The sequence below is a fragment of the Sitophilus oryzae genome, unplaced genomic scaffold, assembly GCF_002938485.1.
Source record: "Sitophilus oryzae breed Bouriz unplaced genomic scaffold, Soryzae_2.0 scaffold_614_pilon_pilon, whole genome shotgun sequence".
NCBI lineage: Eukaryota > Metazoa > Arthropoda > Insecta > Coleoptera > Curculionidae > Sitophilus > Sitophilus oryzae.
Genome location: NW_022147212.1, coordinates 1,261,218 through 1,280,679, shown reverse-complemented (window position 1 = coordinate 1,280,679; position 19,462 = coordinate 1,261,218). Strand labels below are relative to the sequence as shown.

Here is a 19,462-nt window from a genome sequence, read left to right as displayed (position 1 = left end):
TCAAAAGGATCTTTTCATTTTAAAAGGCATATGTGGAGTTCTACCTCGAAAAACAGCTAGAATTACTTCTCTCATGTTGTCCACACTAGCTGGTCGAGTTTTGTAAACACTGTCTTTAACATATCCCCATAAAAAACCCCAGACTAGATAAAATCAGGAGCATTTAAGTATTCTATTAATTGGTGAATGCACCCTACATTCACTAACTAATAGAATCATATCAATTCTTTCTGATGTAGGATAAGTTTGCATTTTCGGCAAATTTCTGAGAAATTTTTTTGTTTTAATTGACACAAAATGATAACTAGTTGTTAAAGTTGGACTAATCAGACAGCTATGTTGAAGTAACGTCAGACATCACCTAGTTTTTACCAAATAATAAAGATCTACTCAGATCAAATCATGTAAATGAAAATATCTAGGAAAAACTTTTTGGATCAAGTTTTAATTTGATTTAAAGTACAATAGTTAATTTAACTACATCTTATGCTATACCGGGTAAATTCCAATTTAGGTAGCTTTTATTGTAACTTAAAAATTGTTCTTTATTTCTAGAAAATGTTAAATATGTCAAAAAACCTTACTTTATTTTAGTCATATCCTCTTACAAAAGTCACCTTTATTTTTCTCCCAGAGTCCGAAAATCAATTAATATATAAGGTGTTCCATTATAAAAAACACAAGTTTGATATGTAACTTTTTTTGTGGACACCCTGTAGAACTCTCTATATTTTTTAAAAAGTGCTCTGAATTACCCTACTTCTTCTTACAGTTCCATACTCTATATAGAGCGTCGGCTACCTCTCTGAATGACATATTATCAAATGTCAACTTTTGATATTTTCAATTAAAAAAAAAGATTTTGAGTTTAAATCTGGAGTGCGATCAGCTGTGTTAAAACCACTAATTTCTAATAAAAAATTACCATATCGTATTTTTAATCATAACTCAATTTTTTTCTCTCAACTTTTCTTCTCTTTCTGCAACAGTTCAAAACAGTTATGATAGTTTAGTTAGTTTGCAGTGCAGTGGCGAAATACCCATAAAGGATTTTTTTTTGGAGAGATGAATCCGCCACATAGGTATTTTAGTTATTATAGTTTCGTAAATGTTCTAATGTATAATGTTCTAATGTCTAATAATGTGTAAAAAAATAATCACAGAATAGTTGTTTCGATTCCAAAAATACGTAGTAATTCTATGTCTGCGGAATATTGGGACACCCAGTATATGTTTGGTTTGTATTTTTGTATCATATATCGAAAATAACTCTTCCCACCTTAAAAATATACAGGGTGGTTCGAATTGTATTCCGGAAACTTCGGCAGCATATTCTGCAGATAAAAATAGGTAAAAAAGTTCGTATAAATGTATGTCCTAGAAGTTCCATTTTTATTTCGATTTTTTCAAATAATTTCTGAGGTAACGTCAATATTTGGATGAAAATTTGTGTCTGGGAGTTCTTTGACATGAGAAATTTGATTTTGATGTCAATATGATTCCTACTGGTAGAGGGCGCCACCTACATGTGTTTTCACTCTTTTGAAGCGTAGTAACTTTTTGTCCGTACCTGTATAAAACTACATAGGGAAACAATATACATCTCTGTGATTTTTTACCTAAAAAATATCTCTTTATAAAAATCGCTACGAGCAACCGTTCTCAAGATATTTAGAATGGAAATAGTCAATACATGCCATTAACGAAAAATAAACACATTGAGTAGATAGTTAGGTTATTTCACTGAAATAATAAATTAGGGAAATTTTTATTTTTTTAAATTAATCATATTTTTTCTACAAAAAAAAAGATGATAAAACAGTTTTTGTTGAACTTTTTGTACAAAAACATTTCAAATTTATGATCTCAGTCTAATAGGTAACTATTTAGTCAACATGTTAATTTATATCAGTGATGACACGTATTGATAATTGCGATTCCAAATATCTCGAAAACCATTACTCGTAGCGATTTTTACCAAGAGACCTTTTTTACGTAAAAAGCGTCGTAAATGTATATTTTTTTACTCAGAAACTTTATACGGGTACGGACGAAAAGTTACTACTCTTCAAACCAGTTAAAAATATTTAGGTGGCGCCCTCTACTAGTAGGAGTCATATTGACATCAAAATCAAATTTCTCATGTCAGAAAACTTTGTGATTGATCTTTTATTATAGAATATAACTAAAATATAGAAGGTACCGCAAAAAGTTAAATACAAAAGTTACATGATTTTTAAATATCTATTAGCGAGTAATAAATTTAAGTATACAGGGTCGTTCATAAAATCGTGACTCATCAAAGTTTAATTTTTTTAAATAGAATCCCCTGTATATTATTGCATATTTCAATTCGCTCTTCAATTCTAAGCAAAAAATCGAAATACACACAATGTACTTCAAACCAACCGTTTCCGAGTTATTGACTTTTGAAAATATCACTTAAACAATCCGATTTAATTCATTTCGATGTGTTTGGTTTGATTTAATGATGCCATTCTGCCAAAACTGTGATACTGTTGTAATGGGTTTTTAAATTCCTACTATATATATATATATATATATATATATATATATATATATATATATATATATATATATATATATATATATATATATATATATAAATCGGGTCAGAACGTCCTACGACGTTGTCCGATGCCTAACTTCCACCCTGTGCGATTTTCCCATCGATCTTCGGTCAGATTTTTCTCGCTCATCGACCTTCTTATTCCTATCCATGTTTTCTATCCATCCATGTTTTCTTGGGACGTCCTCTCTTTCGTTTACCAGGTGGTATCCAATGAATGACTTGTTTTGGAATTCTTTCATTGTGCATTCTCTGAACGTGGCAGTACCATATTAATTGTTTTTGTTCTATATCATTTACTATTGTTCCCTCTATTCCCATCTGTTGTCTAATGTCTTCATTTCTGATCTTATCCCTCCGTGAAATTCTCATTGCTCTTCTAATCGCGTCCATTTCTGTTGTCTCTAATTTCCTTTTATTCCTTTCAGTGAGTCGCCATGTTTCACATCCATAGAGTAATATGCTTTTAACTAGTGTCTCGCATATATTATATTTCCTGTTTTTTGTAATTTCAGTGCTCCATAGAATGCCATTTATGCATCTGATAACTCTTCGTGCCTGTATTACTCTGTTGTTTATTTCTCTATCGTCCGTTCCATCTCCTGTAAATATCGAACCCAGGTACCTGTAATCTTCACATGCCCTAATTTCCATATTATTGGCTAAAATAAGATTTTCTGTATTAGCTCCAATTGGAAGGTATTTTGTTTTTTCTGTATTTACTGTGATACCCCATTTAGCATATTCTTCAATTATTTTCCGCACCATATGTTCCATGTCATCTTTGTCGTTTGCAATTATGGCCTGGTCGTCTGCAAATTGCAAGGTGTATAGGCATATGTCATTTAGTTCTATACCCTATCATTTAGTTCTCCCCCCCCCCCCTATCATTTAGTTCTTTTCCATAGATGTAAGGCCTTGGCAATATAAATTTTAAATAGTGTTGGGGATATACAGCAACCCTGTCGGAGCCCTTTAGTGATAGAAATTTCCTCTGAGAGACCGTTGACCGTTTTTATTTGTGATTTTCCTCCATGGTAAAGATTCTGTACAGCTTTTATCAGAGCTGCGTTAATTCTTGATTCGTGCAATACTTCCCATAATTTTATTATTGGCACTGTATCATATGCTTTTTGTAGATCGATGAATGTTATATGAGCTTCCTGGTTCATTGCAGATTTCTTCCCGATGATCTGTTTCAATGCAAAGATATTATCTGTACATGATCTTCCGCTTCTGAAACCATTCTGCTCTTCTTCTTCGTAGCTGGAGTATTCCTCTTCAATTAAGTTCCTCAGTATCCTTCCATAGAGGCGACTCATAGTGCTGGTGAAATTCCCCTGTAGTTATTGGGATCCTTCCTTGAGCCCTTTTTATATATAGAGGAGATATATGCTTTTTTCCACTGTTCAGGTACTGGATGACCATTTAAGCACTGGTTAACTATGTTTGTTAACATTCTAAACAGTTTTTTGCTTCCAGATTTTATGAGTTCCGAATATACTCCCTCTGGGCCACATGCTCTTCCATTCTTTAAAGACATTATAGCGGTCTTTATTTTGTTGGTATCCATGTAGATTTCCTCTCCTTCAATGTTTATTTCTGGCTGTGGCGGTTCTTGATACTCAGGTCTGTTCTCTGACAACAATTTGGAATAATATTTCACACATTCTTTGTTGGTTATTATTTCTATAGGGGCTGACTCCTGTTTTTCAGTTGTTGTTGTTTTTATAAATCTCCATACTTCCGTATTCCTTCTTCCGCCTATATACGTATTAATTTCTTTGCATTTGTCATCCCACACTTTATTCTTTTCTTCTTTTACCATTTTCCTCACCTCATTTTTCTTGTCATTATAAGTGCGCTTGTCTAGTTCAGATTTCGAATTTAGCCATATCAAATACAGTATCTTATTCCTATTAGCTTCCTATCTTAGCTTCCTATTAGCTAGTATCTTATTCCTATTAGCTCCTATTAGCTACTAGTAAATTTACGTACACAGGGTCGGTCATAAAGTTGTGTCACATCAAACTTTTTTTTTTAAATGGAACCCCCTGTATATTATTGCATATTTCAATTCTTCCTTCAATTTTAAGCAATAATCGTAATACACAATGTCCACAAATTTAAGAATTGAAATGTTAAACAAAAATTTTGTGATATACAGATTTGATATACTCTCATTTTATACATCTATGAATGCTAACTTCAGAACTAATGTCAAATATTATTAAGTATCACAGTTTCGGCAGAATGACATCGTTAAATGAAACTGAACATATCGAAATTAATTAAATCAAATAATTGTTTAAGTCATATTTTCAAAAGTCAATAACTCGGAAACGGTTGGTTTGAGGTACATTGTGTGTATTTCGATTTTTGCTTAGAATTGAAGGAAGAACCGAAATATGCAATAATATACAGGAAGTTCCATTTAAAAAAAATGAAACTTTGATGTGCCACGGCTTTATGACCGACCCTGTATACTTAAATTTATTACCCGCTAATAGATATTTATAAACCCTATAACTTTTATATTTAACTTTTTGCGGTACCTCCTGTATTTTACCTAGTAATCGACCGTTTCCATACATAACAGCGACCCTGTATATCCTTATTCTTATCATCTACGGTCTCTTCTTTACAATCCATTTGCGAGACCCGGTCCTGCATCCCAATCAGTCCGGCCGCCTCCACAATTACCCTTTAAACGTAAAACACGCCATCTGCGTTTCAAATGCACTTTTAAGTTGGATCCTCGGGCGTTTTTTACTAGTTTCCTTTTTTTCAGCTGCTACTTTTTTGTGCTGAATGGCGGTCTTTTGCAATTGTCTCAATTGGAGGGTTGGTATCAATAATTTGGCAAAAAACCCGTTGGGCAAATAGGGGTGAATGGTTAGCGTTATTGTTGGATGGCTTTCAAAGAGATGTAGGGAGAGATTCAAAGAAAATCTCAACGGAAATCCAAAGCGGTATTTTAATATTGTAGAATATGAAGATGTAAAGAAGTAGTAAATAAAGAGACAATATATTTTTTCTACGATCGTGCAAAAAGTAGCTATTTTTTTTTAGCTACATCAAAAGTCAAATTTTTTACGATGTACTTAAACAACCGTTAAACGGTAGCCTACTAAAATGCCGTTAATAGATATTGTGACGTCATTCATGTCGGCGGAAAGTAATGCCTGGGCTATAAGCATTTTGCAAGAGCGCCTGTGGCTCCGTGGCTGAGGCTATCGCTTCGTGAGCGAATGGTTCGTGGTTCAAATCTCACGCCGACCAAGACTTTTTTATATTTTTTTTGCTTATAGCGTGATCTTATTGCATTGGTTTGACTATTTTTGGTTGGATTGGTTTAGTTATTTGGTGGGTTGCTTAGCGTGGTCATTTGGAGGGTGTTAATTCATTGGTTAGTTGGTTATGTCGTGGGGTTGGTTGGTTTTTACTAATTTATATTTGTTTTTTATATTTTTTTATCAGTGTTGAGGTTAGTTGCGTTGGTTAAGTTGGTTATTTGGTGGGGTGGATAGCGTTGGTTAGTCCTTATAAAATTCCTATATTTCATAAAGCCGTCAAGTGCGTCACATCAACGACGTCATACCTATTAACGGCATTTTAGTAAGCTACCGTTTAACGGCAGTTTAAGTACAGCCAATTTTTTATACTGGTGTAAATAATAACATTTTTTGCACTAGTGCAAAAAACACCTTGACATTATTAATGACCAGTTTAACTAAAGAGAAAAAAATTGTAGGTACTTTGATTTTGGTAATCCAAATATTGTTACTAATGCAAGTATATTGTTGTTATATAGTTGCCATAAAGTCTTGTAATTGCATTAGTTGCATTAATAAATTGGCTTTTCCCAGGAATCGAACCCTCGCGCTTCGATTTGGTTAATCATATTTGCCTATCAATGTCCTCTGATAGCGAAAATTGCCATAATTTTCAAGTTGTCAATTGAAAACATTGTATTGCGTGTTTTGCTGTGGGCTGTTAAAAATGTCGAGTACGGATAGTGATGAAGAAATTATTGGGACCCCTCCAGATATAATTGAAATAGCAAATGAAGTTACCTACAGATTTATTACCCGACAAATCTAAAAAGGTGTATGTTTGTTATAAATGGTTCATTACGTGGTGTGCCATAAGGTTTGTTTAAACATTACTGAAAACGTTCTCCTAGCATATTTAAAAAAAAAATCAAAGACATTAAAGCCATCAACCCTTTTGGTCAGATTATTCAATGTTGAAGGCTACGCTGTTAAACAATAAAAATGTTGAAATTCGACATTTTACCAAATTAATTCCATTTTTGAAGAAGAAATCTGTAGGATACCCAAGAAATGAAAAAAAAATTACCCGGCAGGAATTTGACAAATTTCTAATTCAAGAATTTAACTGAATTATCTGAAATAACATTGAAAAAACTAATGGAAATGAAGTTTGTCCATCAATTACCTTAGTGAATTGGTCAAACTGCGACATTAAAATTAAAATGAACTCAAAAATAAATTATTAGTAAATGAAGGTTGAAACCATGACCTAATTCGTCCATCGGGACTTTTCAGGCGGATTGTGTACCTTTTGTGGAGTAGTTTTAGGGGAAAAAATTGTAACACCTTGCTCGGCTAGCTTTGACCGAAAAAATGGCCCTAAATGGCCGAAAATCAGTTTGTCACAAATGTCTGTCAAAATATTCAATTTACAAAAAAAATTTTGAATAAAAATTGAAGCTTAGGTAATTGCCTACAAAAATGATGCTTATTTTTACATAGCATTAGTAGTTTTCGAGATATTCTACGCCTCGAAGATCCCTGAATTTTTATTGATTGATAGGACAAATTGTAAATAACTCGGCTAAAATTTAATATTTTTTGATGATTCAAAGTTTATTTAAAAGGTAGAATCAAAAGCTAACACATTTCCGAACTTGTTTCGAATTTTGTCATATTTTATGGTAATAAAAAAACCGGGCAAACATTCCTTAGTTCAAATATTTTCAGATTTTTACAAACTTATTCATATTTTCACTAATAATAGCTTATTTGTCAATAATTTTTTTTGTGCGGGTGCCAGATATCACAAGCATTGTCATACACAATTTTAGAAGTCATGTTCCACAGCCCCTAGACCATCAAGGGACGTAGGACGTAATGTTTGTTATTTATAAAGACATTATGCGATTTTCTTTTGTTTACGACGTTTTCCGGAAATCCCCAAAAAAGCGGAAAAAGCCACTTACGTATAGTTGTATTTGTATTGACTCTAACAACAACTGTTCTTGAGAAGAGGACCAAATAGATCTGAAAAGGTCTCAGTTGATCACCTTGAAGAATCAAATCTCATCTAATCTACATCGAGACATACCAGCCCCGAAAATAATTACATTTTTTTTGCAGGCCACTAATCGCCACTGGATCTAAAATACAAATTTGTGTGTTTTTAGAGCTTTAAATTGCTCAAGCTGCACAGCTCTAACCTGTTTCATTTCAGGCGCCCGGTAATGAAGTTCCAAACTAGGTTTAAAGACTGGTCCCGAACGAGTGAGGAGCCACTGCGCCAGACAATAAATCGCCGCGGGGTGTTTTATAGGGCGTGATAAAAGTTAGTTTAGCAATTCAGATTGCGAAATTGCAACGTAATTATATATTAAAATTTGCAGCGTTATTTCGAGGCTCATTAATTTGCGATTCTTTTTTGGTGCGCGGTCCTGTGTAGATACAATCAGGATTTTTATGACTTAATAAAATAAAAATTTTAAATTAGTTTGGCGTAAGATATTAGGAAATAAAAACCGATTTTAAAGTTTGTTATTTATTTGTTTTAATTAATTAAACTCAGGTAGGAACCATTAAAGTTTCAATTACGTATATGTAGGTATGATATGAAATAATATTTCATATTCCGGATGTTGTTCAAAAGTGGCTCACCCCTATTGATTGTGCGAAACCTTGGGTCGGCGTTTACATGTACAGGAGTGAAACGCTATCTAGTATCAGAGAGAGCAAAAATACGAAATATTTATTACATAATCAGTTAATCTGACGCTAGATTCCATGCGCTTGGGAAAATACTTGTTCTTCTGTCTTTATTCAGTATATTTTATTTTACTAAGCGTGTTGGTTGGTGGTTTTAAATGACGGACCTATTTGTTTTATGTTTCATCTATATCTAGTACATGGCATTAGTCTATAGGTTTGTTCCAACCACCATTTCGGGATCGTTTTGAAATCGTACTAGAATCGGTTTTCTTGCATTTTGTTAGCATGCGCGGACTTAGTTTTGTGACGGTGCAAACAGTATCAACATTGGAACGCTTTGTGGATTGTTTTCAGGACTGTCAAAAGTGTCAAGCGTGCGTGTATCAATCGGTTTTTTGTTTTTGTTTAGAATTTCATAACATTAACATAACCCTATTATTTTTGTTTGCAATTTGCAATAATTATTATTATTCTTGAAATGGAGAATCAGAATCTAGTAATTGTTGGTAAGTGTTGTTTCAACTGTATACTTACTAACTCACTTACCTATCCTCTCTTTTATGATCCTGTTATGCGTAGTTTCCTGTTATTTCATTGCAGTGGTAGAATCTTTGAACATTATTTTATAAATAAAAAAATTAAAATTTTCGAACAATTTACTCCACGCAAACTGACAAGCAAAAGTATAACGCACACGTATTCGAATTCCTAAAAAATAACCAAGACAGAAGCATCAGCCGGACGCCGCCGCCGCGCCGTAGCAGAATCAGTTGTTAAAAATCAATGATCCCTGCCAATATGCTTTAATACGCAAGTCAACCCAAACAGTTATCAATTTGGACCATGTACCGAAATTACCGTTGTGAAATCGTAACTAAACGATCCCAAGGTAGGTTAGTACGCAAATAGGATCGTCCGACAACCGTCAAATCTCGGTTTGAACACATTTGAATTACTGTGCACGAGCGTGATCGTTCGGTGAGGGTTCTACGGCGGGTTGGAACAAACCTTATGATGAATACCCCTGCATTAACTGACATTTTTTCTAACACTGACGTTCGATGTCGGGATATTTCGTGAAACATTTCGCAAAACATTTCTGGAAATACTTTCAGAAGTAAACTCAAATATAAGCTCGTGTTATAAAAATTAGTTCCCACGTTTCCTGAAATAGATCGAGACGTGCCGTGATTGGTTGTTCGTTTTTTATTCTTAACCCGGGTTAAAAAAATTAATCTGGGTTAACAATGAAAAATCAAACAACCAATCACGGCGCCTCTTGAGCTATTTCAAGAAACGTGGGAACTAATGTTTATAACACGGGCTTATATTTATCGTACTATTTTGTGAAATAGCACGAAACAATCAAGGTTAAACATTGTGGTAGCTTCAGAAAAATAAGTAAACTTCGAGTATGAATAAATATCATTAATTTGTAATGGAGTGTACCACTACATTAAACTGATATAAAAAATTGTTCATGTAGAAAACAGTTACCGGTGGTAGATTAAATTAGCTATTCCCCTAAGGCTACACAAGAATATTTAGTTTTAATCATTCCCAAAACTTAAAATTGTAAAATTGCAGGGTAATACGCAGTGACTAACTGTTCTGGTGGTCCGCCTTTTATAGGTTATAATCGACTGTGTTAAACTATTTAAAAAATCGTCTAATTATTTCTTATTTTTGAATGGATTTATATCAAACCATGTTATTATTATATGTAACAGTATCGTTTATTGACATCGGGTCAATCAATAATTTTCCCAATCAGCTCGATATTATTGATGATGTTGCCAGTATTGCTCATCAAGCAATATACTACTGTTATAATAATCAACTAAGGCCGCGTAAACAAACATAGCATATACAATTTTATATACTAATTCCATTATAATAAAATTAAATAATAAACATATTGTAATTATATGCCTGCATATTGAGTGAAAATTTTTGTTATTACGAATCTACTCTACATATTATAAGGGCGTGTTCAAATATTAATTTTGTGGAATATAATATCAACATAAAACGAGATGTATTACGAAATATCATCGCAACAACAGCTATTTTAGAAAGGTCTAGGTTACTTATTTTACTGAGATTTATGGAAAAAAAGTCCTTTGCCTCGGGTACAGATACCGGCACGTTTTGGAAATAGCTAAAAAAAAACAAAATTGAACGAGGCAACAGGAAATGCCAAATCACGCCCTCATCACAAGTAGTTTTCAGGTGCTTTTAAGAATCGTAAGTAGGCCGAGGCAAACCTAAGTGGGCCACAACAACTGGAAATAAATCGAAATGCGACAAAGTTGGGCGGCGAAACGAGACCTTGACCTGCTTTGAAGAGTTCTCCGCATAGTGTAGAGCGTGTTTAAGAAAGGCGAATTAAAGACATCACAATGTTTTATTCAAAACATTCAACTTAATACTACAAATTCAAAGAAAAATATTATATTTGAAAAAATATATCTTTTTTGTAATAATGATATAGGTACAATTACATGTATTATTCATATCAACACGCTTTACAAATGTTGCAACGAATATGTCTAAAAATTATATCAGTTTCAATTCTCAAACTACTATTCACAACTGTCCTGTCAACTTTCCGGCTGTCATATTTTTTTGATATCGACCCATAACAACAAAATTCGCAATTCGCAATTTGTGTGTATATGAACCGGTTTAAATTTTTTGAACTAAATATCAATAATTCCATTATTGTATTTTTCTCTTTTTTTAAAGCATAACCTGCAAAAAATACAAAGCGACAGAGTGTACAAAAAATAAAAAGTGGCATTGATTCAGAAGTGACTGTTACAGAACAACACTATCTACAATAGACCGGCACGCAGGTCGATTTAATAAACTGTAAACCCGCGTCCCCTCTCAATATTTGATTTTTACAAGGGCTATTTTTCGTTTTTATCGTTGCGCAGCCCCACACTGGCTTATTGTAAATTCAAAACAATTGTTGCGCTTGTCGCATAAACGACGTCTATGGCTTTATTTGTTTCTATTTTTTATTTATATAGAGGTGCATAATATCTGGTCGAATAAATCCGTAGCTAAATAAAATTGTTGAGGAATGTTTTATATATGCACAATACTTGTGTATATGAATGACCAATTGTTACAATAAAAATATTTATTTTAAATATATAAAATTTTGTTCTTCGGAATTCGTGCGACCAGTATAGGCTTGGTGCATTTCAGTTGATTTCAGAAAATTCCGGACATCTGAAGTTTTCAAAATGTATTTCACGCCGTCCCGGTTGCATATTTGTAAACGACGTCCATGATCGCGATTCGGTTCTAGGCCGAACAATACTGCGTAAACAGCATACGATATCGCAAATCCGTCTGGTAAATAGCATCCGTGATTCCAAATTTTAACTGCCTTAACGATATCGCGAAATTTATTAATAGGTTGCTCAGCATTCAGGATCGCAAATTTTGTTTGTCAACCCAAATTAAACGAGCTAAAAATAAAAAAAAGTTTTTTTTCAAGCGGCCACCCCTTCCAATAACAACCACGCACGTTGCTGCTTAATTTTGGTGACCGTACGAAAAAATACACGTTGACGTGCTGTTGATTCATAAAAATTTCGATTATTATAGAGAACTATAAAGTAAAACCGCAGGGAAAAATACAAAGAAAACAATGTCACCCTACTCTGGGTGCTAACCCACCAAGGGATAGAAGGTAGGTAATAAAAAAAGTCTAAAGTCTAGGTAGAAAAGGAGCGAACACTACTTTCTGAACCAGAACGAAGTGTTGAAAATCTTGAGTCAGTAGGTATTGAAATATACCCCAAAATGGATTGGGCGTTCGGGAAATCAGACCGCAAAAACAAATTAACTTAGTAAATATTTTACAGTTATAGTTGAATTAATTTCTTAGTTACTTTGATGAATATTTTAGTCTTTACGATGATACAGCTCTACTTAACCGACGTATGTTCGAAAGTACCCATTTCTATACTTTGGCGCAAATTTTTCGCTTTTGGTGTACTCCTGGAAAGTTAATGTTTTTTAGTTTATATTTTGTTGATTCCGGAGCCATTATTTGCGTCCTATAAAAGTTCATAAATAAATTTATAGTTTATTTTTTGTGACGTCCGAATCTTGTGCGGATTTTATTCGGATTTCTGAGATCACTTGTCCGGAATTTCCAAAAGCTTTCATGGAAACCCCATATCTGGAGGAAATAATAAATAAAGTTGTGAATCATCAGGGTTTAAGCGTACATTACAATATTTTAAATAACTATTAATATCTGAAGTGTATATTACGTATAAAAAAACCCAAGATACTACCATGCGGCGCGCCTCTACTGTTTAACCAGCGGATCTGAAGCTACGGAAGGAATGCGAGAAAAAAATCGATATTGCCACGTTTATCTATAAAATTGCAAAATTGCCAGACATGAACTATAAATTTCATATATTTTTATTATATATAATGTGTTTAGCATATATTCTGACGTATATTACTAAGGAATTTTAACGTAGTTCATATTGTTCGATATGTTTTATTTAATAACTAATTTCTTTCATTCTGTATAATCTGCTTATTATGGAAGGTGAAGATTTTTCAACGATATCATTAGCAAACCGGCATCGCCGCGCATGGCCGCCTATTCATCGAACATGATTGGCGAGAGTACGTCACAGGATTTGTTACCACGCGGTTGCCATGACTTTTACGCCTTTCCTATTCGCTATCTTTATCCCCAACTTCACGGTCTCATCTGAAAAGAGTAGAAATATTGAATACTATTGAAATATCCAGTGGCGGTGTCATTCTTTTGATCATTATTACTTTCTTTCATTATTTTATACCGGTTATCCTAAATTTTATTCTTATATTTTTCGTATATTTAATAGTTAAGTTGTGTTTTATTGTTTTGTAATCTTGTTATAATCTTTTTCGTTCGTAGTTTTTAATTATTAATATTAAGTTTGCTCGTATATTTGCGTTTTAAATGAATAAATTTGTTAAGGGTAAAACGCTACATAGCCAGACAAGAGAAATAATAGCTAATTTATATAGGTAAGTAGAATAATAATAATATATGTAATTATTAGAATATTAAAATTAAATATTGGCTAAAATAAAAAGCACGCATTTTACCTAAATATTTTAGCTAAACTAAAATAAATATAAATAAACGTGGATAAAATCTCATTTGGTTTATTTCCTTGTGTTCATAATAGGGTTTGCGACGAAGAAGCTACAGAGAGTTCGCTTAAGTTGCCGCTTAAACGTAAACTTGAGCGGATATCTCTTTATACCGGAGTTAGCGCATCGGCTGTAAAAAATTCACACAGAAGATAAAAAAAGGCTGGAAACTAACCCCGATAAAATGATATCCAGCCCTGGAAAGAAACGACCACGTGAGACTGCTGTTGAAAAGCTCGACGACTTTGATTTTCAAGTGGTCAGGTATTTGATAAATAGATTTTATCTCGAATTCAAAGTCGTCCCCACAATTAGAAAGCTTTTACAAAAATTGCAGGAAGAATCGAATTTTCCTTTGGCAGGGAAACGCTTAGGGGGTTATTAAAATCAAATGGATTTTTCATAAAACACCCTACGCCCATGCCTATTTTATGAATGAAATTGGGCGTGTTTTGTTTACAACTGCGTTCCCCTGCCGATACCCCGTAGCTTCAGATCCGTTGGTCACACTATAGTACTTAGTCTCACATCTGGAATTTAATGATGGAAAACAACTCTTTGTTTCTTACACCAAACATAAATTGTACAAAATTGTAATAAATTATAAAATATTTAATTTTTTTTCTTATTCAAAACTTAACTGGAACACTGATTTCATTTTGCCATAGAAAACCAATATTGTTTAACATCAGTGGCCACGAGTCTGACGTACCTACGTATACAGAAAGGTCGACATACTTCGAGACATAGGAAAAATCAAGTCCATTTAGCGTGTGTCGCAATTTTCACACCTTAAAAAATTGGTTTTGACATTAATGTATGTCCAATTGCACCGCGATATTTAAGGTCTTCTTAGCTTAAGTCGAACTTATAACTGTGACTTTTTCTTTAAAAACGTAATTACTGTGAAACTAAGAGAATGAAGAGTGTCCCTATTTATTTATTTATGTTTTTATAGCAACTGCAGCGACTATCAAAAAAGCTGTGTTGTTTTCGTAGAAAATAAGGTCACCTGTAATTCATTTGAGAATGTTATAAATCGCTAAAAGAGGTTTCAAATCTCTTGGATTTCTGTTAATATTAAATAAATTTTATTAAAAATTGAACTAAAATTGTTAGTATCATTTTCAAAAATTGTATCAGTCAAATTTCCTCATTTAAGGTGAATATTAAAGTAAATATAAATACAGCTCATTCTAAGCTCTACTTATCTTTAAGAAAAATTTAAATCATTGGTGCAATTGGGCCTTAATGCCATTTCGAATGAATAATAGTATTAATAATGTACATTATAATAATAATAAATTTTAGATCATAGTGTGTATTAAAACTACTAAAACACTTTCAAATTGGTATTATATTAACAACTTTGGTTTTTTTAATTCAAAAAAAAAATAAAAGTAACAAATTTCTCAATCAAAATATTTGGGGTAAATGGGTAAACGGTAAAAAACAGGATAATGAAATTTAAAAAATTATAAAAACTGTTCAAAAATGCCTCCCTCTTGCATTAAGCAATAACCCAAACGATCATAAAATCCCCTCCTCACATTGGATAACATGTCAGGGGTGACAGTGTCAAAGGCATTAAATATTTTCTGCTTTAACTGCTCCAAGTTTTGAATTTCTTCATGGCCGTAAATTTTAGATTTTATGTATCCCCATAAAAAGAAATCATTCACCGAGAGGTCAGGTGACCTTTTCCATCATTATTTCGCAAAACTCCATACGGCGAAATTGATAGTCGGGGAAAAATTCATGAACCTTTCTTGCTTTTCTTGAACAATAACCATGTTTTTTGAGGACCCTTTTAACTGTTGTTGTACTTGAATTTACTGCTTCAGCAACTTGTACACAGCTTCTATTTGGATTTTCCTCAACTGCAGCGCATATTAAGACTTCTGTTTCTTTTTGCTTTCTTATGAATGTGGGCAGTAACGCAGCCATATTTTTCAAAATTTTCTTTTATCCTGTGAATGGAGGCTTTTGAAGGCACCGGTCTATTCTCGAAAGCTTGTCTGAATCTCGTTTTTATTTCTTCAATCGACTTGTTCTGGTAAATCCACTTAATTATCTGAATTTTTTCATTAACGTGATACACATCCATTTTTAAATGCAATTCAAGAATCTGAGATAAATAATTTCGAACTTATCAAGTTTAAATAAAATGAAATTAAACGTCAGTCTAAACAAAACTGTCGTTTTTGAAAACTTGTCAAAATTTGGACACATGCTAAATGGATTTGATTTTCCTATGTCTCGAAGTCTGTGGACTTTTCTGTATACATACCAGGGGCCGGAAAGTGAAATAGCAAAAGCGGTTCCACCGTTTCCACGGAAATTTCAAATAAAATAGTTCCAGCCTCGGGCGCTAGGTGGTAGTGCAATTAATTTTTAGGTTAAAAAGTTGCTACTAGTTATTGCCAGATGGCGTTCAATCAGATTTTTTTTGTAGTTTCCATAGTTTCCAACGGCCATTGTGATATTATTGTCAAATTCTCAAAAAATATTGTCGTTGTCATAGCGCCAATCATAATATTATAAAAATAATTATCAAAACCATCAAATATCATAGTTTTTCAAACTAATTTGTTATATGTGTTTTTATTAGACAATTCATTTTGTTTGTGGCCCTAAAAATATAATGTAAGTAATTTATTTTTGCTATCATTTAAGTACCTATTTATATTTACTCCATTTACAAAATTTTGGGCGTATTACGTTGGTCTTGTTTTATTATAATAAACGATGTTTAAATATTTGACTTATAATTAAAATCTTTAAATAATAAATAATATTTACCCATGTTTGGCTTTAATTTTATTTAATAATTGTATAAATTATACTGTTAAATCTTATTTTTTACACATCACAACGATACTTGTTTAGTATTGTTGAATTTGTGTAAAAAATAAGATTTAATAATCAAATTTAATTATATATTTTAGAGTAGAATTCAATAAATACGCTCATTTAAAAAGCCCGCGCTTCGATCCATTTAAAACAAGCCCTACTCAATAGATGGCGCCACTTCTGTAGAACCATTTTTCAGTATGGCAGAGTCCATTCTTTTTCTAGCTAGGTATATTCTTTGATACATACATTGATGGACTTACCCGTCTATTTCCGATGGTTTGAAGTCGCCTTTTCCTGAAACACACAAAATACAGTGACATTAGATTGAAATACTATCGATGGGCAAATAAAGAAAACTGTCGGTTGAGGGGGGATTGGAAAATAGACTTGAGTTCCAGGGAATAAATTCTGCAGAATTTTACTGTTTGATTTAAAAATAATAGTGTCGGCATCTATAACGCGAAATGTCGTGTTTATGTCCAGTATTGTTAGAGAGATTTTATGAGGTTGAAATAATAGTAAAAAGTATATTGGCTTTCATAAACGCTATAGAGGAGTTTTATATGTTTTGGGTTATATCTTTTTTATTTTTATCTTTCAATTTATGCCTATTTTATATCTATTTATATCTATTAGTATTTTTACGTGATTTTTTAATTTTTGATTCCGGCTTGTCAAGACTTAGAAAAAATTCAAGCTTATTTTCCTATTTTGTGCAATTTTCTCTAAAACGGTATAGAAATTTGAAAAAGTATAAACGGGATTAACCATTTTAGAACAAACAATTTTTTTTATAAAGAATGTATTTTTCTCAAAATGTTAATAATAAAAAAGTGTCAAGAGGAAAGAGCTCACGGAGACTTTGCATGGAGAGACAGACAGGCATGGAGAGATGGCATCGGAAGACGTAGAATGTTTTAAACCGATTAATATATATGATACGATCCAATGTGAGGATTACAGTAGGCTTAAGTCTAGTTGACACGGTCAAAGTGCATTTGAATCATATCAACCGATTTTATGTCCAACTGTATTTGATTCAAGTACACTTTGACAGTGCCAACCAAGCTTTACGATTCTATTCAAATTTTATCGATCCGTTTTCGCCATGATTCACTTGAACGAACCGTATTCTAAGCAAGCGTTTAAATGAACGAATCGTTCAATCTTTGTCCACCTCTATATCTGACCGAAACGTTGTGTAAGTAAAAATGAATAAAAACAATGGAAGTCCGAAATTCTTTTAGTTTCAGCAAATATAATAATAAAACTTTAATACTAAAGCATTTCTACAGGGTTGTTCACCACATACGAAATGGAGTATTGTAGCTAAACGATTAGATTTTTACAAATTGTAAGTTTTGGGTTCGTTGAAGGACCATTAGAGCTACAATTTAAAAATATTTTTACAAGATACAGAGTGTCCCAAATAAATAAAAAATATCAAAGTTACATTTTTTTAAATGGAACACCCTGTATAATATTGCATTTTTAGTTTCTACGATTAAAATAAAGGTAAATTTGATAAGGTTTATTACACTTTAACCTTACCGTTTTTGAAATATTTTCAATTTTGCGAAATTGCAGTATAAATTTTAAGGCTTCATTTCTCCGAGGATATCAAAGTTTTTAATACTAAATATTTACTGAAGTTTATTTATTGATCAGTTATCGTGTTGCAATAATGAAAATTATACTACCTTATACAGAGTGTCTAAAATTTTTTTTAAATAATAACTAGCTTTAAACGGCAATAACTTATTTAATTTAAATAGATCACCCTGTATATTTTATGAGAATCAGATGCACAATTTAATTGTCTATCAAATTGTATTATACTACTTCTTACCTATTCCTTCAAGTTTTCGTAGAAAAAGCATTTTCTTATAATTTAGACCTCATTTATCAATATACCCATGGAATATTGACATTTTAGATTGTTTTTAAAGCAGCAAATGTACAAAATGTACAGGCTAGTAATATTATCGTTTTTAGTAAAACGATAATATTACTAGGCCATTTGTATGCAAAAAGAAAAATATTTAAATCTTTATAAAAGAGTATACAATTAATTAAATATACCACCAGTATTTCCGCCCAAATACTAATTAACTACATACTTAATTGTGTTCGTTAAAAAATTATTCTAAATAAATGTGGATTTGAATCAGAAATCAATATAATAATAAGTTATGAAAATGAACGTCTCTGTTGTTATAAATAAGCATTTGTCAAAAAATTAAATATCATTGTTAAGGTGTTGCTTTTTACCACACTGTCTAATACACATACATAATTCAGTTTTTTAGTATTTGTAGCAATTATTACTAATCAACGCAAACAGTCAATTAATGTAGTTTGAATACTGGAATCATATTAATTGGTCCTCTTTAACAAATATTTAAACAGTTTTTTTTATTTTTTAATGAAATAAACGAACTATATCGACAATATTAGTATCTGTACTCTTTAAAAATTTGGTTTGGTTTTAAAAATAATCTAAAATGTCAGTATTCCATGGGTATATTGATAAATGAGTTCTAAATTACAAGAAAATGCATTTTCTACGGAAACTTGAAGAGATAGGTAAAAAATGGTAAAATACAATTTGATAGACAATTAAATTGTGCATCTGATTCTCATAAAATATACAGGGTGTTACATTTAAATTAAATAAGTTATTGCCGTTTAAAGCTAGTAATTATTTAAAATAAATTTTTAGACACTCTGTTTGATTAGACAACTTTGATTCCCTCGGAAAAATGAAGCTTTAAAATTTATACTGCCATTTCACAAAATTGAAAATATTTCAAAAACGGTAGGGTTTAAGTGTAATAAACTTCAA

At 32.2% G+C, this 19,462-nt stretch overlaps 1 protein-coding gene across 2 annotated transcripts in view; it reads right to left on the bottom strand.

The window, feature by feature from the left end:
- Positions 1-19,462, bottom strand: part of LOC115887727 (hemicentin-1) — a 691,696-nt gene that overhangs the window by 52,133 nt on the left and 620,101 nt on the right. For both annotated transcript variants that reach the window (XM_030907200.1, XM_030907201.1), the window contains exon 10: positions 16,878-16,911. In XM_030907200.1, the coding sequence (XP_030763060.1) occupies positions 16,878-16,911 (34 nt within the window). The remainder of the gene's footprint in view (positions 1-16,877; positions 16,912-19,462) is intronic.